We start from the raw sequence: 22,573 nt of genomic DNA, 5'->3' as shown, positions 1-22,573 counted from the left end.
TGCGGTGCTCTTATGATTTATTTATAGAATTGTATTTGTGTTTTTAGAATCATAGAATGCTTTGGCTTGGAAGGGACCGTTAAAGGTCGCCTAGTCCAACCCCCTGCAATGAGTGGGGACATCTTCAACTAGATCAAGTTGCTCAGAGCCCCGTCCAACCAGACCTTGAATCTTTCTAGGGATGGGGCATCTACCGCCTCTCTAGGCAACTTATTCCAGTGTTTCACCACCCTTATTGTAAAAAATGTCTTCCTTGTATCTAGTCTAAATCTAACCTCTTTTAGTTTAAAACCATTAATCCTTGTCCTATTGCAACAGGCCCTGCTAAAAAGTTTGTCCCCATCTTTCTTATAAGCCCCCTTTAAGTACTGAAAGGCTGCAATAAGGTCTCCCCAGAGCCTTCTCTTCTCCAGGCTGAACAACCCCAACTCTCTCAGCCTTTCTTCATAGGAGAGGTGCTCCAGCCCTCTGATCATTTTTGTGGCCCTCCTCTGGACTCACTCCAACAGGTCCAAGTCTTTCCTGTGCTGAGGACCCCAGAGCTGGACGCAGTACTGCAGGTGGGGTCTCACCAGAGCAGAGTAGAGGGGCAGAATCCCCTCCCTCGACCTGCTGGTCACGCTTCTTTTGATGCAGCCCAGGATACGGTTGGCTTTCTGGGCTGCGAGCACACATTGCTGGCTCATGTCCAGCTTTTCATCCACCAGTACCCCAAGTCCTTCTCGGCAGGGCTGCTCTCAATCCCTTCATCCCCCAGCCAGTATTGATACTGGGGGTTGCCCTGACCCAGGTGCAGGACCTTGCACTTGGACTTGTTGAACCTCATGGACCTACTTCTCAAGCCTGTCCAGGTCCCTCTGGATGACATCCCATTCCTTAGATATGTGAACCGCACCACTCAGCTTAGTTTAGTGGTTTTAGGGTTTTTTTTCCTGTTGCTGTTTATTCTGGTTACAGAACAACCTTCAAGGACACAGGCCAGTTTCAAAATCTGCCTAAATTTTACAAAAGCCTGGAAGAAATCTCTTCTAGATTCTTCTGCAATAATAAACTTCATCCATGTGTCCCAGAGTGGTTTAGACTTTGTCAGTGATCACATCAGAATGGCTCTGGGTTGATACTGCTGCTTTTAGATCAAGTGACACAGCCTTTATGCAAATTCAAGCATGCATTTTTAAACAGCAGTGGTTATATTTTCAGTAGCTCTTCTCTCTCTCCAAGTGATTTTCTTAAAAAATTCTTTATATCTGAGGTCTGGGCATGGGTTTTTTTGTTTGTTTCTTTCCCCAGATTCCTCTGTCTCCAGCTGTATAGCAACAGTGCTGAAAGTCAGAAGGGAAGAATATGAGCAATTGGAAGAGCAGAAGAAGCAGAGATGCTCATTTCTGCGTCTATGCAGCAGCATAGAGGATGTGATAAGAGGTACCATCCCATTCTATTTGAGAGGATGGGATTGCCTATGTGGTTCTTAAATGGGGAGCTGCCTCCTAAAATAAAGAGCTGGTAGCAAATCCTCCAGGAAATGGTGCTGCCTGACTGTCTAGAGAGTAAGCAGGGAGCTCTTTAGGAAAAAAGGAATTGGGAAAGTCTGGTAGAGGTTTATACATGGAAAGAGTTCAGAATAGTGGGAAAATCTGTCTCATGGGGGAAGATTAAACAGTGCCAGGTATTTCATTTTTCTAAGAGACATATAAGGTTGGATTACCTAGTCTGACAAATGTTTGTAGGAGGAAAGTGCATTTCAGACAGGACAAACAATTTCAGACAAGATCTGGGACCTGAAAAGAGGAGGACAGAGCTAGCAAAAGGGAGCAGAAATGTATATTTGTTGGGAAGACTCACACAGTGAGCTCTTCCTGCTGGACAGTGGGCCATACACATCCCAGCATTGAAGTTCTCGGATTGGGTGCAAGAATCAACAGAAGTGATTCTCCAGCTGGGGGGAGGGGTGTGTGCAAATGGTGGGGTAAGTCTCCTCAACCTCTATTTCAGGGCCAAGTTGTTTTCTGATAGTACAGACACTACCACAGTTTCAAGGCCATAGTTTGAAGGCTCCCTTCCTCATCATGGAGCAATTGATTTTGCCCACCATTTGTTTTGGTGTTGATCTTGGATTCAGTTTTTCCCCCAAGAACTTTGCCACAAACAAATACACACACCCCCACCCCACCCCCCGCACGCCCCTCGTTGGTGTTGCAATCAGGTTCAGAATATTTCCATGCTTAGAGGGTAAGTGTCTTTCTAGCTGGAGAAATGCACTAATGTTTTTGTTTCCACCTTGTTTAGTGGATAGAAGCGCTGTGAAGAAAAGCATCAGAAAAAGAGGAAGTTTTAAGGATCAGATGTCTGTAAGCAAATTTTCTGTGAACGGCAAGAAGGAAAGTCCTGAATTACACCTCCTTGCTAAATACAGTGACATGATGAACAAAATTCATATCTTAGAGGAAAGTAATTATTTTCGGAGACTGTGGAAGCAAAAAGCAAAGCAAATCAAAGCCACAATCCCTGAAGAGAAAATTCTCTTGATAGAAGATGTGCAAGAAAACATTTATAAGCCAGCCATTGCTGACTTTCAGAGTACTTATCTGGCCCTCAAAGACTTTTCCATCACCCTTGGGACTGTGCAGAGCCATTTTGGGAAGCAGTTAGCAGATGAGAGTCAACTCACAAAGGAGTTTAAAATTATGGAGATGTGTGAAGGGAAAGGGAATGGAAAAGCTGCCTGGGTAGATGCTGCAGTGGAGAAGATTAAAAACTACCTGACCCTGTCTACAGTGGTGAACACTGCCAAGATGATTGATGAACTGCGGAAGACACTTGAGTTTAATGGAAATTTTCAGATTCTCAACGACCTAACAAAATATGTATGTAGGACACACATGGATATCTGGCTTATACCGAGTGCTCTTGTGGCTTCTGTGTTGGCAAGTGTGAATGGGGAACCTCTGCTTTTGTGTGTCTTAATTTTTAACTAAATCATACTGAACATAGTGGATGGAATTTTTCTTCTGGAATATAAATTCCACTGTTGTAGCAGTCTCTCTTTTAGCTTGGTACCTTTATACTGGAGTAAGTGGAGTCAGAAACATGATTCAGCTTACCCTTAATCAGATTCTTGGTTGTCCACAAATGAGGTCCCAGTGCCATTAAAGATGCCCAAAGGCATCTGAGGCAACTGTGTGAGGCCAATAGATGCAGGCATCTGTGTGTCAGCAAACAAATTCTGCATCTAGTGATTTGGAATAGGCAGGGAAGTATTATCTTTCCCAACCTCCATGGAAAGTTTCTGGCAGGATCAGGAGTTAAAAACTCCAGGAATTAAATAACAGATCCCAACCTAATATTCTCTACCAACTCCAGCAATTCTTCATTTGCTTTCCACATGTTCTTTTTTGCAGATCTCCAAGCCTCATTGCTCCAATCCTGTAAAAGCTAAAATGTTATATTGTCATGACCTTTCTATTATAGTAGCAATGATGGTGCACTGCATGGGTAGCTCCCAAGGAGCAGCTGGATGTTCTGTAACTTTTTATACTTTGGGTAGCTTTCCATGTTTTGGACAGGGTTCCCTAGAAATTTAAAATTGGAGCAGACCTTGTAAATTTTGTGGAAAGGTCCTTTTAGTGATCAGGACTTCAGTGCAGATGTCAGACAAGCTTTATATCATGACTCTGTGCCTCTGCTGCAGGGACTTGTACTGAAATAACCAGACTGAGTTTATGAAATAGATTGGATGAGAGGAACAGAAGTTTCTGGGGAGCTGGCCCTTTGGAAAAGACCCTGAGTGGCTGATGAAACTTTGATGCGTGGGGCGGAGGCAGAGCTTACCTTCTGTCTTCTCTTACCAAGGGACACATATCAGTATGTCTTGGGGTTTTTTTGCAGGAAGAGCCAGAATTCAGGAATAAGAGACTTGATTATATGACCCAGGACTTAATGAAGGTGAAAAATAGTTTGAGCAACCTTCCAGAAGAGATGCTGGACTTTTTGAGGGAACTTCTTGAATGCACAAGGAAAGGTTTTGTCTCCTGGATCAAAACCATAATAAAAGGTGAGTTGTACCGGGATGTAATAGAGTCATCAGGTAAGAGAGGCAATAGAAAAGGATCAGTTAGTCCCTATCTGTCACAACAGCCAGAGGCATTGTATGAATCAATTATGTGAACTCCTCAACTATGAGTCAACCATGAAACTCCTCAGCTATGTGTTTCATTTTTTGATTTTTTATTTGTCCTTTTTTTCCTAGACAAAACAGAAATCCCTGTATTTGTGGACCTGGCATCAATTTCTGCAGGTGAAAATGACATCGATATTGACAAAGTGCGGTTCTTCCGTGATGCCATGGCTGCTTCAGCACCCATTATATTTGACCTGAGACCCACATCTGGATTTGAACAGTTCTCTGCAGCCCTGTCATTCATCAGTGAAGCCACTGCAAAAGACAATAATCTGCCCAAGAAGTTGGTGAGTCTACAAATCCCATGTTCCAAAATTACTTGGACTTGTACTAGAAGAATGAATTGCCGAAGTCTGGTGCCATACCCTAGGGGAGTCAAGACATCCAAGTGGGCATAGTGGATATGACATAAAACCTATGAGAAATCCTTGCTGTTTGGTACTGAAGTCCAGTTGGGACACCTTAAAAGACCTTACATGCATATGTGAGGACAAGTGGAGGAGACCCATTAGGTGTCACATGCAGAAGAAAGTGAATCCAATGCTCTGTGTTTTAGGAAAGTCTACTCTAGCACTGTCTTGCATAATCCTCTCCACAGAAACTACAACATCCTACTCAGGGTACCATTTAACTGACACCCTTCCTCCAAATTGCCAAAGGCTGGCAGAGAACAGCAGCTTCACAAAAAACTTATTCACTGGCTTTGGCTTTCAGAAAGCTAAGATAGATGCAGATTTGGGTGCAACAGCTGTGCTTTGTCTCTTCAGGCAAAGCAGGCACAAGAAACCTCACTCTTACCAAAATTGTCCTAACAGAGCTGCCAACTGATTATTAGGTTTCATTCTGTTGTGTTGGGTTTTTTCTTTAACAGAAAGATTCTTGTAATAACAGAGACTGGATACAGATGGTTCATGACTCTCATGGCTCCATAGAGCGTTCCTCAATCTCTCAAGCCAGAGACATCAACAGCAGAGGGATTTTTATCATCTCAGCACCTCAAAAATGCAAGGTAATGGTTCTCCACACTTTTAAGAGTGTTTTCCCAGGGGGTCATCATCTGCCCAAAGAAATTAACATTCTTGAAATCCATTTCCAAGGAGTATATCAGATAGCCGGTAGATCACTAGACAGATTTGAAAGAAGCGCAACCTCATGTCACATTTTCCATTAAGCCTTGGTCATTTTCAAGGCAAAACAGGCTTTTTTGTCCCCAGGGAGGAGAGAAAGCAATATTTTAATACAAAAAAGAACTCATGTGATCACTGAGAAAGTAAAAAAAAGGAAAGGGATAGATTTAAAATGAGAACTGCTACCCCATTGTTCAAGTAGAGTGGTGCTTGCAGCATACCCTGAAAGAGTGAGCCCTGCACAATAGAAGAGGGAAGGAATGTTCCACATCTTAAGATATGGGAAAACTTGATGTTTGGCTGTGATATGCAGGGATGTACTACTACTATTCTTGAAGGCCCATTGCACAAGGATGGGGAATTACACAAAGAAAAGGCAGAGTGGGGCTGATCCTCTTACCTGCTTTCCAGGCTGCCCTTGAGGACTGTGTTTCAGTGCAACTGCTGCAGGACACCACAGAGGAAGCATCTCAGACAGATCAGAATGCTAAAGAATACAGCCTGGCTCAGCTCACAGAGCTCCAGAACAAGCTTATGTTGATCACCACAAAAGCTGAGCAAGGTAGAGAGGAGGCAAACCGCTTCCTGGAGGTAAGCCACAGTGCAACACCAATATGTGCTTGGAAAACAGTGTCCATAAGGCTTGGGGTTTTTTGCTAGGATTCTTTCATGGAGACTCATCCTTGACCTTCAGCTCTGACTTTTCAGGAGCAGAGGTAGCAGACTCCCAGATCTCATGTGTAAGGCAAATTATGAATACAGCCATTCTCTTGCAAGGTGATGGTGGAGTGTGTAGAAGTCCAACTCTCTGAGGTCTTGGCCTCACCTGCATGTTAATGATGTGGATATCTCCACCCAAGCAAGCCATCTAAGCTCCTGCTGTGGTGAATGAAGAGAAACAGGAAACTCCAGGGGTGTGATGGCGGTCACCCCAATGTGGGCACCCACCAGAAAGCCAGATGCTTCACATACTAAAAATGCCTTTTCCTTATTTCCTATACAAGCTGTTTATTCAGAAGGTGTTTGAAGTGAGGTGTTCTCTTACATACCTGAGGAACCACCTCAACTGCATGCTGTCTGATCAATTGCAGTGCCTCAGTCAGAGATGAAGAAACCTGACAAGGGCCAAATATCTCAAAGGTGGTGATTCTGAGCGTTCAATACAGCTCATCATAATCTTTAGGGGTGGGGTTTGCTTGCTACCTGAGACAATGGAGCTGTCCTTCCTCTATGGACCTCCTTCCCCCAGTAGACATGTGCTATTTACCATGGAACCAGTATTTTTGAAGAGTAGTAGAAATCTTCTAGGAAAACATGCACTTCTAGAGCATGTCCTTGGCCAAGGAATGTATCCTGAGAAGAAGCTATACATGAAAATTGAGCCAAATCCTTTTTTTTTTTTTTGGTCATTTAACAGGTTTTAATAGATCTGTGGAAGAAAATGTAATGTGAGAAGTATTCGGTAGTTGTTGAAAACACGTGATAATCCATTTCCCTGTTTTGTGTGTGGCATGTTACAGATCCTGGAAAAAGTTCAAATGGTTGGAAAGTTGTACCTGCAGCTTCTCAGTGTTGGAAATATCCTCTTCATAGACTGGAAGGCTGACATCTACTGCAATGCCCAACACAGAGTAAAAGTTTACACAGAATTTGGAATTGCTGGCATCCTTGTTCAGAGCACCAGACCTGTCCTGGAGGAGCTGGATGGCCTTTGCAAAGCAATGGAGCACTGCCTGGTGGAGTGGAAGAAATATCTGGAGACTCAGAGGGACACCTACTATCATCTCAACCTGTTCACTGCACGCCAGCTCTTCGATTTATGTAGCCAACTGGCCAAAGCTCACGATAGTGTAATAGAGCCACAGATTCTTAATATGCTTTCTGTCATAAAGCATGACATTAAAGCAGAAGATATTAGAAAAGCCCTGGAGCAAGCCCTCATGACACCAGTTGACCCTGTCAACACATCAACAGGAGACAAGAAGTCTGTTACCTGGCATGACTATGTCATTCGTTTTCCCCAGCTCATCAAAAGCCTGGCTGAATCTGGCTATGATACATCAGTGGCAAAGGCAGCACTGCAGAGCTGCCTTCCAAACTCTGACATTACAGAGCAGAAGCTCATGAATTTTGCCTTTAAACGACGCAATGACAAGGAAGAGGTTGAAAATCTGAGCAAATTATATGATGAGCAGCGAGCAGCCTTCCTGCAGAAGTCAAGCAAGTTTAAAAACAAGAACAGAGATGTTGACCAGGCAACTTTTAGCACCCTTGCAGAAGATGAACTGGCCACTTCCTTTGAGAGTTTGCCATCCATCTGTGACAAGGTGAATCTGCTCTGGGACGCTTACTGTAAGAAACTCACTGGCCTTGTGTCAGACAAATACATCAGCCTGGATGTCTTCGGTGAAACACTGAAGCAATTAGCAGCTCTTGAAACAACATGTGTCAAGAGAAGTTTACCAGTAGGCCTTGAAGCCAGCAAACCTTCTCTCATCATGTGTAAAGAAGAGGAAATGTTACTCTACATGCTCTCCGTTTACAGACACACCAAGACAGCACCTCTCCCAACATATGATGAGGTCCTGGTGTGCACACCCGACACAGAGGAGGAAGAAGTGGAGCTGATTGTTAGGAGAGCTCTTTCATCTGATTCTCAAAACCAGAAAATCTACTGCTTGCTGGGTGCTGAGAAATTAGCATACAAAGTTTCCAAACAATTGGAGTCCCACTTCTTCCGCTTGCTGCAATCTTCTACAGTCCCTGACTATAGGTTCATTATCTTTTGCAATGCCAAAGCTCACAATTCTTATGTTATCACAGCCTTCGACACCTACAAAGTTACTATCCCATGCTACTCTATGACAGAAATCCAGGCATACCTAAGCACACATCTCAAAGTGCCTTGTGGGACAGCCCCTGTTGCTCAGGCCTTCGAAGAACCCTATCAGCAGAACGTGAAGTTCGTATTTTCAGATCAAGCAGGAATGGGTAGGTGTTAGTAGTCCTACTGTGAGTCATGTCTCAAACCAGGAGGCCTTCAGAGGAATGTGGCACGCAACGGAGAGCCCTCCACTCTCCTCACGTGCTTAGTTTTGGGTGGTGAGTTTTAAGAGGGATTTTAGGCCATGTGGAGAGTCCAAAGGGGAATGACAATGCAGTCTAGAAAACATGAGCTCCGAGGGAGCTACAGTTGTCCAATCTAAAGAGAAATAAATAATGGTGTGAGACTCTGGGAAAGAGCAAGAAACAAGACTTTCTCCATGGGACAAACTAGGTCATAGGGATGGGAGTCAGTTGCCTAAATAAGCCCAGATGTCCTCTGAAAGACCATAGGCTAGCCTAGCTGGCCTCCACGTGCCATCCCAGAATGCAACAAATGTTCTGTAGGCCCTTTGCAAGCCTCAGCAGGATGTCTTATGCTTCCTACCATTTCTGAAACATTTCAAGACACGTCTCTTTAGACAGTAAGGTTTTCTGACATTTTGTAGGGCACATCTGAAGCAAGTTGGTCAGGATCCAGGCCTTCTGGCTATGTCTGTATTGGTAACCTCAGTGGGGCTGGAGTGGGGGCATGAGTTCTGTCTTGCAATGGGCCATACTGATAAAATTGTGAGCACAGGTTTGGAGGATGTCCCTTGTGACTGGGATCTGGTCCCAGGTATTGTTCTAAAGAGGCTGTTGAGAGATGGCCACTCAGTTTGGAGCGAGTTCAGATGTCTGGAGAAAGGCAGTCCCATGCATGTGAAAGGGCAGACTGACTCCGAGGGTGAATCTTGGCTGTCTCTTCTGTTCCTTAGGGAAGTCTCTCTTCGTGGACAATACCCTCAAAAAGATCCGTGCCCAGCTGGATGATTTACCAGTGGTTCACAAAACTATTAGGCTGATGGAGTCAGAGATTGATTTCCAGTTCCTTCTGGAGGAGCTACTCTCTGTTGAGGAACTTCCGACTGAAGCTCAGCCAACTGTCTTCCATATCGATGTGTCACCAGCGGTGAGAGTCTTTGTCTTGGTGGTTGAACGTGGAGTGTCCAAGACCTCTTAGGCTTTTTTAGAGGAGGGTATTTTCACAGCCTCTTGTGCTGACTTATTCTCATCTACACTAGTAGCAGCAGGTGCTTAAAAGTTAAAGTGAACAACAAGAGTTCTGGGTACAGTTTGGAAGCTCAGGTGCCTGCATTTGCCTTGTTCCATGCCCACAGGTGAGGAAGCTGTGAGAAATGGGTCCCATTTCATAAAAGCAATCTTTCCTCCTACAGTGGTATCAATCAGAGTGTAGGGCACTGAAGGATGGCCAAATTCAAACCAAGTGATCAGGCATAGAACCCCCATACACAGGGAGAAGAAGGGGTAGATTCTCCATCTCACATCCAGTCTGGTACCTCTCTGGAATGAGCTGTATTTAAACAAAAGGTAGTGGGCTTAGGGCAGAGGGTGAATCCAGATGACTTAGTCCTACCTCAGAAGGCTGCAGAGCACCAAGCATCTGATCATATTAACAGTTACAGCTGTCTCAGTGTGTGATAGAATAGCAATCCGGCACAAGAACAGAAGCAAAGCTGTAGCCTGGCTGCAGGCACTACTACCTGCCATGGGTAGTGGATTAAGTATGTTTTGGTAGACATTTCTTTCACCAGTTTTCAAATGTTTCTTCCCTGTCAGGTGTCAACAGGTCTCTACCGGCTGCTGGTTGAGCTATGCATCCTAAGACACATCCAGAGTCCCAGTGGCTTAGTCTGGAAGTGCAAATCCTCTCATCTTTACTTGATTGAGTACCTGGCAAAAGGAAGAGGTGTTAGCAGAACAAGGAAACAAGAGGTATTGCTTTGGGGATGGTGTGCTCATGTCAGAGGAATAGTAAGGGAGGATGTTAACATAACTAGGTCCGCACCTGCAGTAAATCTGCTAAAATCCAAACTCTCTTTTAAAGCTGCATGTAATTTTTGGTCTGTCTCTCCACTGGAGTGATGGCTCATCTACGTAGAAACAAGCAGTCCCAGCATGTGTCTACTCTGGAAAGGAAATGTAAGATGCTGTGCGGGGTTTAGGGTTTTTTCAATTCATTCCTGGTGTGACATAGACATCCCACATGTTCAAAAAATAATAGAAGTCTTCTATATGAGAAATGAAGGAGGACATTCTAAAAGAGAAAATTAGGGATGTGATGCAGAGTTAGAACATCCTGAGTGGCCTGGAGAGGATGAATGGGGAGCAAGCATCCACCATCTCTTCCAACACAAGAACCAGGAGCATCAAACAATGTTAACAAGATCAGCTTACAACAAATGAAAAGGGGGTGATTCTTCATGGTATGGGTCATAAACCTCTGAGGGTCCTTGGAAAGGGGGCTGTTGTGTGCCCCCTTTGACAGGTTGACACAGGTGCAAGGTGAGTCTGGCCAAGTATTTGGAAGGGAAAGCCATTGTGGCTTGCTAACTAGAGAAAGCAGATGAAAATGGAAAGTAGCCTGTGCTGAAACCTGTCTGTTTGGAATATCATTTTCTGGGTGGAAATAATCATGCTTGCTGTATTCTGGCTTTTCATTGGACCTCAACTCAGCACCAGGACCTTACAGGTTATGGTCATGTCAGTACGTATTCATCTAGGACCATGCATGCAGGCTTGGACAAATTTGATCTACATATGATTTTCCCAGCTTCCTGACCTATTTGTGTGCAGAAAAAAAAGCTCTTGAACTGTAGGCAAACGCAGAAGGTTGGGCAACTGTCCTCATTGTAATCTGTGCACACCTTATTGACTCTCTTTTAGATGTCCAGGGAAACAGAAGAAAAGTTCCTGGATCTTTTTCCTGCAGTGAAATGTGTATCACCAATGCGTGTACTTGACTTGCTGGAACACCCCAGCTCTGGTCGTCTTTCTGAAATGAAAGAGGAGCAGTTTGACCGAGACAAGTTAAAGAGTGAAGCTTTCCAGAGGTCTTACCAGTACCTCAGCAGATATAAGAGGGAAGAGGACCTTGACCATTTCCTTTTCACCCCTGAGAGGACTGAAGGGACAGAGGAAGAGTGCCTGAAGCTCTTACTGGAGTTCTGTGGGAGACACAACCCTTCCTGGACTGAGCTTAGCAACTTCACTCATTTCCTAAACTTCCAGCTAAGCAAGTGTGAGAAATCAGTTTTCTGTAGCCCAGCAGCTGGAGAGGATTTCCAGGGGTTTAAAACATTTGTGGTAAAGTTCATGATCACCATGTCCAAGGACTTTGCCGTGCCCTCTCTTGACATCTCTGATGAAAGTGTGCCAAGTGCAGAAAATGATGATGAGGAAAACAGCATTATAACACAGTACCAGCTAAGACGAAAATGGGAACAAGAGTCCCACCCCTATATAGTCTTCCATGCAGACAATGACTCCATGGAGTTCTTGGGTTTCCACATCAGCAAAAACTTGGATGCTATCGATGCCCATTCTCGAGCTGTTTTAGAAAGGAATGTTATCAAATATAAATTATACCGCACTTTGAAAGCCCAGCATGTTCCTTTCAATAAGAACTTTGAAGACTTGCCCAGAACAATGCAGCTGGAGGCCCTCTGCAGAGTTTTTGGTGTGAGCTACACCCAAGATCCAGATGAATCGTATCAGCTGACACTGGACAACACCATGAAGATGCTTGCCATTCACCTGCGGTTCCAGTGTGGGATCCCTGTAATCATCATGGGTGAAACAGGTTGTGGAAAGACAAAGCTTGTGCAGTTCATGTGCAGCCTGCAAAGGGCAGGCAGGGACATTCAGAACATGGTGGTGGTACGTGTGCATGGTGGCACTACCTCCAAGACCATACACAAGAAAGTTAGGCAGGCAATTGAGCTGGCACGCACCAATGAAGAAAGGCACAAAGTGGACACTGTACTCTTTTTTGATGAAGCCAACACATCAGAAGCTATCTTTGCAATCAAAGAGGTGCTGTGTGATCACAGTGTAAATGGAGAGAAGATTCTCACTGACCGTTTGAAAGTAGTAACTGCTTGCAACCCTTACAAAAGGCACACCAAGGAAACTGTAGAGAAACTTGAAAAAGCTGGCTTGGGGTACCGAGTCCGGAGTGAAGACACACTGGAGAAACTAGGCTACATTCCTTTGCGGCAGCTGGTGTATCGGGTCAAGCCCCTTCCACCTAGCTTATTGCCTCTTGTCTGGGATTTTGGACAGCTGAATGAAAAGACACAGAGCCTGTACATCAGAGAGATTGTAAAGTCCACCATGAAGAACAAGATCGCCATTGGAAATTTGGACGTCTTTACCAGTGTCATTTCAGCCTCCCAGAAGTTCCTCAGGAAGAAGAAGGATGAATGCAGGGTTGCCAGTCTTCGGGATATAGAGCGCTGCATGGGCATTGCACTCTGGTTTTATAAATTAAGAGACCTGCTATTTCCTCAGATTGATAAGAAGAAGTACAAAAAGGAACAGGAGCCAATCTTAAATGATGCACAAAGGGCCTTGGTCCTTTCAGTGGGAGCTTGCTATTATGTATCTCTGGAGAGCCGCAAAGATTACCTGGAGGAGGTTGCAAAATGCTTTCCTGTCCCTGCATCCCTGCTGCAGCAAGAGATTGAGCTTTGCCAAGAGGTATTTCTTGATAACCTCTCTATTCCTGAGGCAACAGGCCGCAATGATGCTCTGAGGGAAAACATCTTCATGTTAGTTATGTGCATGGACCTACGAGTTCCACTCTTTCTGGTTGGGAAGCCAGGAAGCTCAAAATCCCTGTCTAAAACCATTGCTGTGGATGCCATGGTGGGCAGGCTGTCCCAAAGCCAGTTGTTCAAAAGATGCAAGGAGATCCAGCTGATGTCTTTTCAGTGCAGTCCCCATTCAAAGCCAGAAGGGATCATCTCCACTTTCCGACAATGTGCACAGTTCCAGAAGGGGAAGAATCTGGATGAGTTTGCGTCCGTGGTCCTCCTGGATGAGATTGGCCTTGCAGAAGACTCACCAGAGATGCCACTGAAGACACTGCACCCTCTTCTTGAAGATGGTTGTGTTGATGATGAAAACCCAGAATCTTACCAAAAAGTTGGCTTTGTGGGCATTTCAAACTGGGCCCTAGACCCTGCCAAAATGAACAGGGGTCTTCTAGTATTTCGGACTGACCCTAGCAAAGAAGAGCTAGTTAAAACCGCAAAGGGCATCTGTGCTGCACAGCCTCACCTTGAAAGCATTGAAGATTTGTTCCCTTTGCTGGCAGAATTCTACTGCAAGGTGCTAAAAACACAAAAAAATGAGTTCTTTGGGCTCCGTGATTTCTACAGCTTGATCAAAATGATACTGTCCTACACCCAGGACAAGAAGTGCAATTCTCGAGAGGAGATCATTATAAAGGCCATCCAGAGAAACTTTGGAGGCTCCAGTGATATCAATCCTGTCGAGCTCTTCCGAAACTGCATCAGTGAGGTGTATCTTCCCCCTGACTTGGAAACCAGCCACACACTTTGTTTGCTGAAGGAAAATATGGGCAAACAGCGGGCAGGACTCATGTCTCGGTATCTCCTGCTGCTGACAACTAACCACGCAGCTTTCCACATCATCCAGATGACACAGCTTATAGATACTGAGAACTGTGAAATCATATTTGGCTCTGGTTTTCCACAGGACCAAGATTATTCCCAGGTATGCCGGTCTGTCAGCAGAGTGAAGATCTGCATGGAGACAGGCAGGCCTGTTGTTCTTTTAAATATACACAACCTTTATGAGAGCCTTTACGATGCACTCAACCAGTGCTTCGTTAGTCTGGGGGGAAATTACTATGTGGACCTGGGTCTTGGCACTCACAGAGTGAAGAGCCGTGTGAAGGACGAGTTCAGACTCATTGTGATAGAGGAGAAGAACATAGTCTACACCCAGTTCCCCACCCCACTGCTGAACCGTCTGGAGAAGCACTGCTTGGACATGAACACCATTCTGAACTGGCAGCAGCAACAGCTGAAGCAGGACCTGCAGACCTGGGCCAGGCTGTTTGTCTTCATTGACAGCAGCAAGTTCTCCAATGTTTGGTCCACCAAGCTGAACCCCAAGGAACAGGATGTCTTCATCGGTTTCAGCAATGACACATCTGCAGCTGTTGCTTTGCAAAGCACCCAGAGTAGGTCCTGGGGAGACTTTGAGCCCTATGAAGAGCCAGTGTTCTCCATTGCCAAAAGGAAACTTGTTCAGGGTGCAACCCCTGACTCCATCCTGCGCCTTAAATACTCCTTTGTGGATGATGCTGAGCAGATCCAAGACTTGTACTTCCACAAGCAGAAGCACAACAGCCTTGTCAGCATTTTGAGAGAGACAGTTAACTGGCAGCCAAGGAAAGAGAGGACTGCTGGGCTCTGTCTGCAGGTACGTGTGCTTCATTGTAAAGCAGTGAGAGTGGTCTTTGTTTTCCCAGTGAGGGAGGTTGCCACACAACCTCCATTGAGCCACTGGATAATTTCCACTGTTGAACAGTGATGGGCCTCTACCTGTCCTCTTTGGCTCCTGCCCCATCAGTTGTATCACACATGTGCCTGGCTTCTGCTTTGTGGTCCTCTGCACTCAGGGTGGGCTCTGCTTCTCCTCTTGACCTGGATGTGGTGTATCTGCTAACAGACAGGCAGTGGGTGCCAGCTCCTAACTCTGAAGGCTCTGGAGGTTCAAGGCTAAGATAGCCAAGGCATCATTCATTGCCTGCAGACAAGTGACAAGCACCACTGGTGATGCTGTGGGGATCTCACCAAGCCTCCAGCAGGACTTCAGGTGGTTCAGGCAATTCTGCAGGTCCTGGGTCATGCCCACTGCCCCTGACATCTATTATCAGGAGTTGTTGTCCATGCCAAAGAAAGCATCCTGATCAGTTCTCCACTGACTGTCACAGGAGCTCAGGAACCTGTGTTGCATACAGATACCTAAAAGGGTATCGGCTGAATCCCCAAACAGCATCTGCAGTACTGGGAGCCCACAGCATTGAGAGAGAGTCAGCCCAGTAGAGTCATATGTGGGGACCATCGTGCTAGGTCCATAACATTGCATGGAAAGGCTCTTCCAGCCCTCAAGGTTTGAAGTGCTCATGTACGTCTCCCAGCAGGATTCCTTTGGAGTCACTGTCTCACAGCAACTGAGTCATTGCTAAGGATGCATCTCAAGTCTAAGTCACTTGTAGCACTAGGAATCAGGGTTCTTCTAGTTGTTAACAGTGCTCCTACACTTCTTCCCTGTAAGCAGGGCACATTTCTGTGTCTTGCCTTTAGGAAGCACTTAAAAAAGTCCATAAGGGGATCACTTCAGTTTTCCCACCCATTAGGAATGGTAATACAACAACTACAAGATATTTCCCTGGAATTTATTTCCCTTTCACTGCAGGTTTCTACACATGCAAGACTTCTAAATGAGAGAGATTTAGAAGAGATAAAGAAGACACTTAACCTTCAAAATAAAATCCACTGCCTCTTTCTAAGCCAGTTTGACACCGAATACACTTTCCGCCAGGAACTCAGGTGAGGAGAGATTTCCTTCTCACCTTTGTTAATTTTATAGACTGGGCTTTTGGGGAAAGAGGGCGAGGGGGGAGTAGGGAGAGTGGAGAACAGAGGTGGTTTTATGAATAGAGCAGTAACAGACCATTTCATTGTCTGCAGGAATTTTTTTGCACAATCATCAGAAGAGAAATTGCTCCTCATCCAGTTTCACTTTGATGAGCCACAGAGCAGCAAAAGGCTTCTAGCTTGTGCCAAGTAAACATCCTTCCTTCTTTCTTCTTTTCTTCTGTATTTCTTTAGTCAGATGCAAAGGTAAGGGAGGATGCAGTGGCCAAATAGCCATGGGATACAGCATTGGTTTTAGTGACCTGTTCAGTGGAGTCATTGGAGATGTTCTCATATATCTTTATGTGTATATCTGTGTGGGTGGGCTCATGACTATGTTCTGTAGCTTAAATTTCCAAACCTGTGTTTGTTAAGATATTAAGATAAAACATCCCTAACATCTCAGCTTTCCTTTGTCTAAAAGAGCATCTTCTTCATTCTGGGAGCATGCTTTATACATCCTTCCCACATTAAAACCACCTTCCCCTAGCATGATTGACTTACAGCACAAGGTACTCCAAACAGGGCCTAACACCAGATGACTTTTTTCCCTTTAGTCATCAAACCAAAGCACTTGAACTGACATCTGGTGCCATTTGAGACATCCTAGAGATCCAAGACACCTCTTAGGGCTGGCTGATAGGACACAGGACCTTCAGGAGACTTAAGCCCTTCTGGGCACAAGTAAGGGCTGAAGTCATTGACATTATATGAGGTTATGAGTATTGTCTGAGTAGCATTATATGAGGTTGGTCTCAAGCCCTTGAAGTACATTAGTGACATCCTCCCCCAGCCAGACACATCCTCTCTCAATATAGTCCCTCTTACCCCTTTTCTCACTCTCCTGCATTTCCTGTTCATATCCTCTCTTCACCATCTCAGCTAATGTGCATGTTGTCTCCTGAAATGCTTTCTTCTGGGTGGATTTGTGCTTTTCTAGAGAGGGACTTGAACTTTTCTGGTCCTACTTCTAGGAAAGCTGTGCTGGGTTTTGCCCTATTTCCCCGCAAGTCCTGGATTGGTCTGCGTTGTGGCTTTTGTTGTCTAATTTGTCTGTATGTTTGTGGCAGATATTGCTAATATTATTCCCGTGATTGCTAGAAGGAACATATGATTGGGCAGAGACCCATACATACAACAAAACAAATTCAGATTAAAATAAAGATTCAGTATTCAGCAGGGAGGGAAATTTGTCATGAAAGAGTTTGCTGAGGCATGTGACTTAGTCATTGTTTGGAGAGGGTGTAGGGGAGATATGTGGGCATGAGTCTTGAAGTAGCCAGCACCAAATTGGCTCTTGGCCCAGCCAGGGCTCAGCTGAGCTGACCTTCTCTCTAACCTTTCCACCACTGCAGGCACACCTCAAGCTGTTAGTCTTTCCAAAAGCTCTACCTGAGCCCTGGAAAGGCAGGGGGTGGCTTTGGGAGACTCTCTGCCCAACTGACAAAGAGAATGGACTTTTTAGACTCCCTGTCCTGATTCTAGGTATTGTATCATAGATGAGAGAAGGAAATCAACAGGCACAGGCTCATCACATGTTGTGCTGGCCACTCAAGTCCCGAGAGTTCTGGGAGGCTGCGGCTACATGGCATTTGACAGTGGTAAGGCTGAAATTGCTATTTTGGATGAGGGTGAGAGTGGGAGGGAAAGGAGAGGTTATGCAAAGGCAAGAAGAAGGATCCAGAGAACTACAGACCAGATAACCTCACACTGATCCCCGGAAAGATGATGCAGGAAATAATCCTGGAAACCTTTTCCAAACACGTGAAAAGCAGCAAGTCAACATGGATTTATGAATGGGAAATCAAGTCTGACCGACCTGATAGCCTTTATGATGAGATGACTGGCTTGGTGGATGAGGAGAGAATGGTGCATGGTGTTTATCTTGACTTTAGTAAGGCTTTTGACACTGTCTCCCATAACATCCTCACTGACAAACTAATGAAGTATGGACTAGATAAATGGACAGTGAATTGGACTGAGAAGTAGCTGAGCTGCTGCACTTAGGAGGTTTTGCTCAACAGCACGAAGTCCAGCTGGTGGCCAGTCATTAGTGGTGTTACCTCAAGGATCGATACTGGGGTCAGTACCGTTTAACATCTTCATTAATGACCCGGATGATAGGACAGCATGTACCTTCAGTAAGTTTGCTGATGATACAAAACTGGGAGGAGTGATTGATACACTGGAGGGTTATGCTGCCATCCAAAGGGACCTGGACAGGCTGGACAAATGGGCTGACAGGAACCTCATGAAGTTCAACAGAGAGAAGTGCAAGGTCCTGCATCTGTTGAGAGACCAGTACAGGCTGGTCACTGACCAGCTGGAAAGCAGCTTCGCAGAGAAGGACCTGGTGGTCCTGTTGGACACCAAGTTTAACATGAGCTAGCAATACGTCCTTGTGGCAAAGGCGGCCAACATAGCCTTTATTGGGCAGAGCACTGCCAGCAGGTCGAGGAAGGTGATCCTTCCCCTCTACTCAGCACTGGTGAGGCCACACCTGGTCTACTGTGTCCATTTCTGTGCTTCCCAATATAAAAGAGACATGGACATACTGGAGCAACCCTAGTGAAGGGCCACAAAGATGATTAAGGGACTGGAGCATCTTTCATATGAGGAGAGGCTGAGAGAGCTGAGATGGTTCAGCCTGGAGAAGAGAAGGCTCGTGGGATCTTATCACTGTGTATACATGCATGATGGGAGGGCATAAAGAAGATGGAGCCAGATGCTTCAGTGGTGTCCCATGACAGGACAAGAGGCAATGGGCACAAACTGAAATACAAGAAATTCCATTCAAACATAAGAAAAAACTTCTTTAGGTTGAAGGTGATCAAACACCTTTTGGGTTATAGCATCATTCTCTTCCCTAGTTAATGGATTAGAATGACAATTAGGGCATTTGTGCCCATTAGCACTCGGAAGATGGAGAGGGGGGAACAGAATGATATAAGAGAAGCATGTCCTCCCTCAAAGCAAAAAGAAACAGGAGGTGGTAAATCTTCCACCTCTCAATATCTTATTATCCAGGCTGCTGGTAGGTCAGGGCAGCCAAAGTTTATTGATTTTTCTGGATGGGTGTGGTGCACCAAGGAGAGCAGGTCAACTGTTCACAGCAGCTATGTCCAGTATTATTATTTCTGTCATGCTTACTGCCTCCCCAGGTGAATGGATATCGATCCACTTGGATGATCTGATGCCCCCAGAAAACTTTACAGCCAATCTAGGCCATCTCGCCAAAATGACTATTGCCGAGATTTTCATGACCACTTTCCAGGAGCATCTCCCAACAGGTAACCAGCCACTTGCTTTTCACCCACTACCTGCACAGCTCTGTCCCTTCCTCTGTCCCATTTGCTCCTCCTACAGCTTTAAGTACAGCTAGATCAAGTGGTCCATGAAGGCACTGGCTCTGGGTCTCAGCAGGACTTCCTGTACTTGCTGTTTCTGAAGTCCTCACAGCATTGCATTTTTTTCCTCCTGGTCTGAAAGCTGTGACTGTAGGGTAGCAGGGTACCTAAGCTAGTCTTTCAGTTACAATAGCAAATTGGCTGTGCTGCTGTGGCATTCAGCATTCAGTAGACACACTCTGATTCCCAGCAAGTCTTTCTGCCCACCTTGCCCAAATAAAACCACTAAATATTCATGATCTGGTGAGTTCCAAGCCAACTCAATACATCCTTTCCATTGTTTTCAGGATGTATGGACAAGGGGAGGCAGGAGCAGTTGAGGAGGAACTCCATTTCTTGTCCTGACACACCCGCATTTCCTATGGGGTGCCAACCAAAACTGAGATCTGGTTATTAGGCAATTCTCCCCAGAGGGGACAAAGCCCAGGCTGAAATTTCTGAGATTGACAGCTTTGCAACCCTTTGTTGATTGTTGAGAGACTCCAGATGCTTCCTTTGAATAGAGGTATCTATCTTTCAGGTTTCTACATTTTTTACAAAGGAGTCTTATGACTGATTGTGATTTCAGGTTCTCCAGAGGAATCTGCTGCTCTTGAAGATCCAGCCAAGTCTAGTCTTCTTCCAGAAGGAAATGTATGATTTTTTTTTTTTTCTTATTTCAGCTGCCTGACATTACACAGGGACTGGTTTAGGAGACAATAGATTTCATAGGCATTTAGGGATCTAGTTATGCTGGTCCCTGGTTCAGATAGTACATTTACCACAGTAAAAAGTAGTTGCAGGTCTTTGTGAGTCACACAGTGAGGGTGAAGTTGTCCCCACCCTATGACAGACCAGCACAAGGCCAGAGTAGGCACATTTAAGCCCTTTGTGAACTTTGACAATGCATGAAATCTCTTTCCCCATTTCTCCATCCCTTGCCAGGGCTTTTAGCACTTCTCTGCAATGTTGGCATTGATTTACTAGGGATGGCGTGGTGAAGTAGACACATACCTGCGAGTCCATTGTGTCAAGTTAGGTAGGAATTGACAGAGCAAATGCAATGGAGTGCTAGGCAATACACTGACCTCCAGTCTTTTCCATTCACAGCTCCTCAGCATGGACTCTATGATCAAACAGAGCATCCAGAAAGCTGTGATCCAGCTGGAGGACAAGGCAGACAACAGTCGGCGTGCCACTGAGAGAATCATGATCATTCACAACTTGCTTTTCCACGATCATAGTAGAACCACGTGTAAGTACAAACCAAGGCCCAGAGGGCTGGGCTTTTTCATTTACACATCGCTGCATCTTGCACATTGCAAACCATGGTACAGGGGGAATGAAATGAGTGGTTTAATGATCTATCCTGGTGCCCGTCTAGGCCAGCATGGGGGGAGGTCCCAAAGGAGAGAGGACTAGGTTTTCTCAGGGCCTCTTCTGCTCTCCATGCACCCCATGTTGTGTGTTCTCAGAATCTGTACTGAAATATCCAGCTTTTCGCATGACCTTTGATGGAGACCTTGGTAGAAAAATCTGAGGCAGAGGTCACTTTATACCACCATGACTATTTTGGAGTCCAAAGCCACCCAACTGATTTCTACATAGAATTGATACAAATTATTTGTGCAGGTGATGTGGTGTCTTGATAGAAAACTGTAGCTTCAGCAAAATGGAAAAGGTCTGGTTTCATCAGAAACTAAGCACCAAAATCCTTGTAGGTGCATTTGGAAATTATTCTTTCCTGCATATGGAAAGACTTTGTCACTATGGTGCATGACTTGCTCTTCTTTGAACAATAGGTTCCTGTCAGGTGCCTAGGATGTTTGTTAATGACTGAAAAAGAAAAGAGACCATGTTGCCACTTAAAAGATGTGGTGGGTCTGGAAAGTCCTTGTGGTCACATGGCAAAACCAGAATTTAATCTGTACTAAATTTTGACTAAAAGAAAATGTCCCTCAGGAAAAGGTGTTTTCTTGAGATTGCATAGTGACACCTTCATTCCTCAGCACAGCGCAGGATGAATTTTGCTTGTCGTTATATCAGTACTAAAATGGAAACAATCCCATCAATTTTATTTTATATTGATACCAGTGTCATACAGATAAGAATGGGACGTTAAGCCTTCTGCAGCACTGTGACTATTCTCGTGACATACAATACTAAACATTTCTCTATATCAATATGAATATCAGAGTACTTATACACCAAAGAGCCTAATTATTTTTAAAAGACTGAGATAGAGAGAAGTGGATTTTCTTTCCTCCATCAAAAATGGCATGTCTTTACTAAATGTTGCCCCCAAAAATCAACTCAGTAGAAATAAAGAGGAAAGGGAAGAGACTAGAATATAAAGTCCCTGGATTTTATTGTGGAGGAAAACCAAGAACTTTCATGGACGTCACTTTCTATGACTAGCTTTACTTTGACTGAAAACTTTGCATGGGAACCCCTTTCATTCAAATGTTTTCATAAACTTTTTTTTATTATTAGTTTATAGTCATTTTATGACTGTGCTGAAAAGGAGAATTTGCCACCTCCTACAAGAACGTGAGAAAATAAGCCTTGAACCAAGGGACTGGGTTTTCCGCAGAGCTGTCTCCAGTGAGTTCATCCTTGAAGACACTTCATTCAGGTACTTTTATCTGTGCAGCCCTTTCCAAATTTCTGACAGGTCTGTTTCTGAGAGTGTTAAAAGAGCTGTGGTGTGTGAAGCACAATACTTAATGGGGCTCAGATATGACAACCAGGAGGGAAATTGCTATCTGGTATACAGAAATAGATGTGAGTTTCTGATGAATAGAAGATTGGTCAGGTACAAGGAAGACACCTGACAGGCCATGTTATCACTTCTAGGCATGCACTCTGGATGCATTTAGAAGACATCGTGGCCAATCTATTTGCTCAAATTCTCGCAGTGGTGGATGCAAACAACAACCTGGATCATCTCTCTCCACTGTCTCCATTCTCAGAACTGTGGCTTCAGATGTTTAAAGAAGAATCCTTCTTGAGAATTAAATATACCAGCAAGTAAGAGACTTGGTGGAAAAATACAGTATGTACATTAGGAGAATAAAAACCTGCTTTCATAATGCAACCCTCTACAGAAAGAAATGGTAAAACAACAAGTCTGAAGTTACAATAAGCTCACACAACTCATAACTTATCCATGATAAGTCCTTTGTGTTGTGACATTGGAATCAGAACCTTCCAGTTCTCTTAAACCTTCAGCAACCCAGGAACATTAGCAAGGAACTCCAGTTCCTTGGAATAGTGATCAACACAGGTAAAGTCAGAAACAATGGGTCCAGAGTTTAGAAACTT

At 44.7% G+C, this 22,573-nt stretch overlaps 1 protein-coding gene across 2 annotated transcripts in view; it reads left to right on the top strand.

Annotated features, from left to right (window-relative positions):
* LOC115353428 (E3 ubiquitin-protein ligase rnf213-alpha-like) overlaps positions 1–22,573 on the top strand; it is a 64,522-nt gene that overhangs the window by 18,984 nt on the left and 22,965 nt on the right. For both annotated transcript variants that reach the window (XM_030042828.2, XM_030042827.2), the window contains exons 22-39: positions 1,291–1,422; positions 2,287–2,864; positions 3,886–4,051; positions 4,247–4,464; positions 5,049–5,186; positions 5,716–5,895; positions 6,825–8,295; positions 9,105–9,298; positions 9,967–10,122; positions 11,074–14,643; positions 15,643–15,776; positions 15,918–16,013; positions 17,349–17,464; positions 19,025–19,153; positions 19,839–19,903; positions 20,360–20,504; positions 21,743–21,884; positions 22,106–22,279. In XM_030042828.2, the coding sequence (XP_029898688.1) occupies positions 1,291–1,422; positions 2,287–2,864; positions 3,886–4,051; positions 4,247–4,464; positions 5,049–5,186; positions 5,716–5,895; positions 6,825–8,295; positions 9,105–9,298; positions 9,967–10,122; positions 11,074–14,643; positions 15,643–15,776; positions 15,918–16,013; positions 17,349–17,464; positions 19,025–19,153; positions 19,839–19,903; positions 20,360–20,504; positions 21,743–21,884; positions 22,106–22,279 (7,804 nt within the window). The remainder of the gene's footprint in view (positions 1–1,290; positions 1,423–2,286; positions 2,865–3,885; positions 4,052–4,246; positions 4,465–5,048; positions 5,187–5,715; positions 5,896–6,824; positions 8,296–9,104; positions 9,299–9,966; positions 10,123–11,073; positions 14,644–15,642; positions 15,777–15,917; positions 16,014–17,348; positions 17,465–19,024; positions 19,154–19,838; positions 19,904–20,359; positions 20,505–21,742; positions 21,885–22,105; positions 22,280–22,573) is intronic.

This window comes from Aquila chrysaetos, chromosome 19 (genome assembly GCF_900496995.4).
Source record: "Aquila chrysaetos chrysaetos chromosome 19, bAquChr1.4, whole genome shotgun sequence".
Taxonomy (NCBI): Eukaryota; Metazoa; Chordata; class Aves; order Accipitriformes; family Accipitridae; genus Aquila; species Aquila chrysaetos.
The sequence above is the reverse complement of the archived record's forward strand: the minus strand, read 5'-3'. Positions and strand labels throughout refer to the sequence as shown.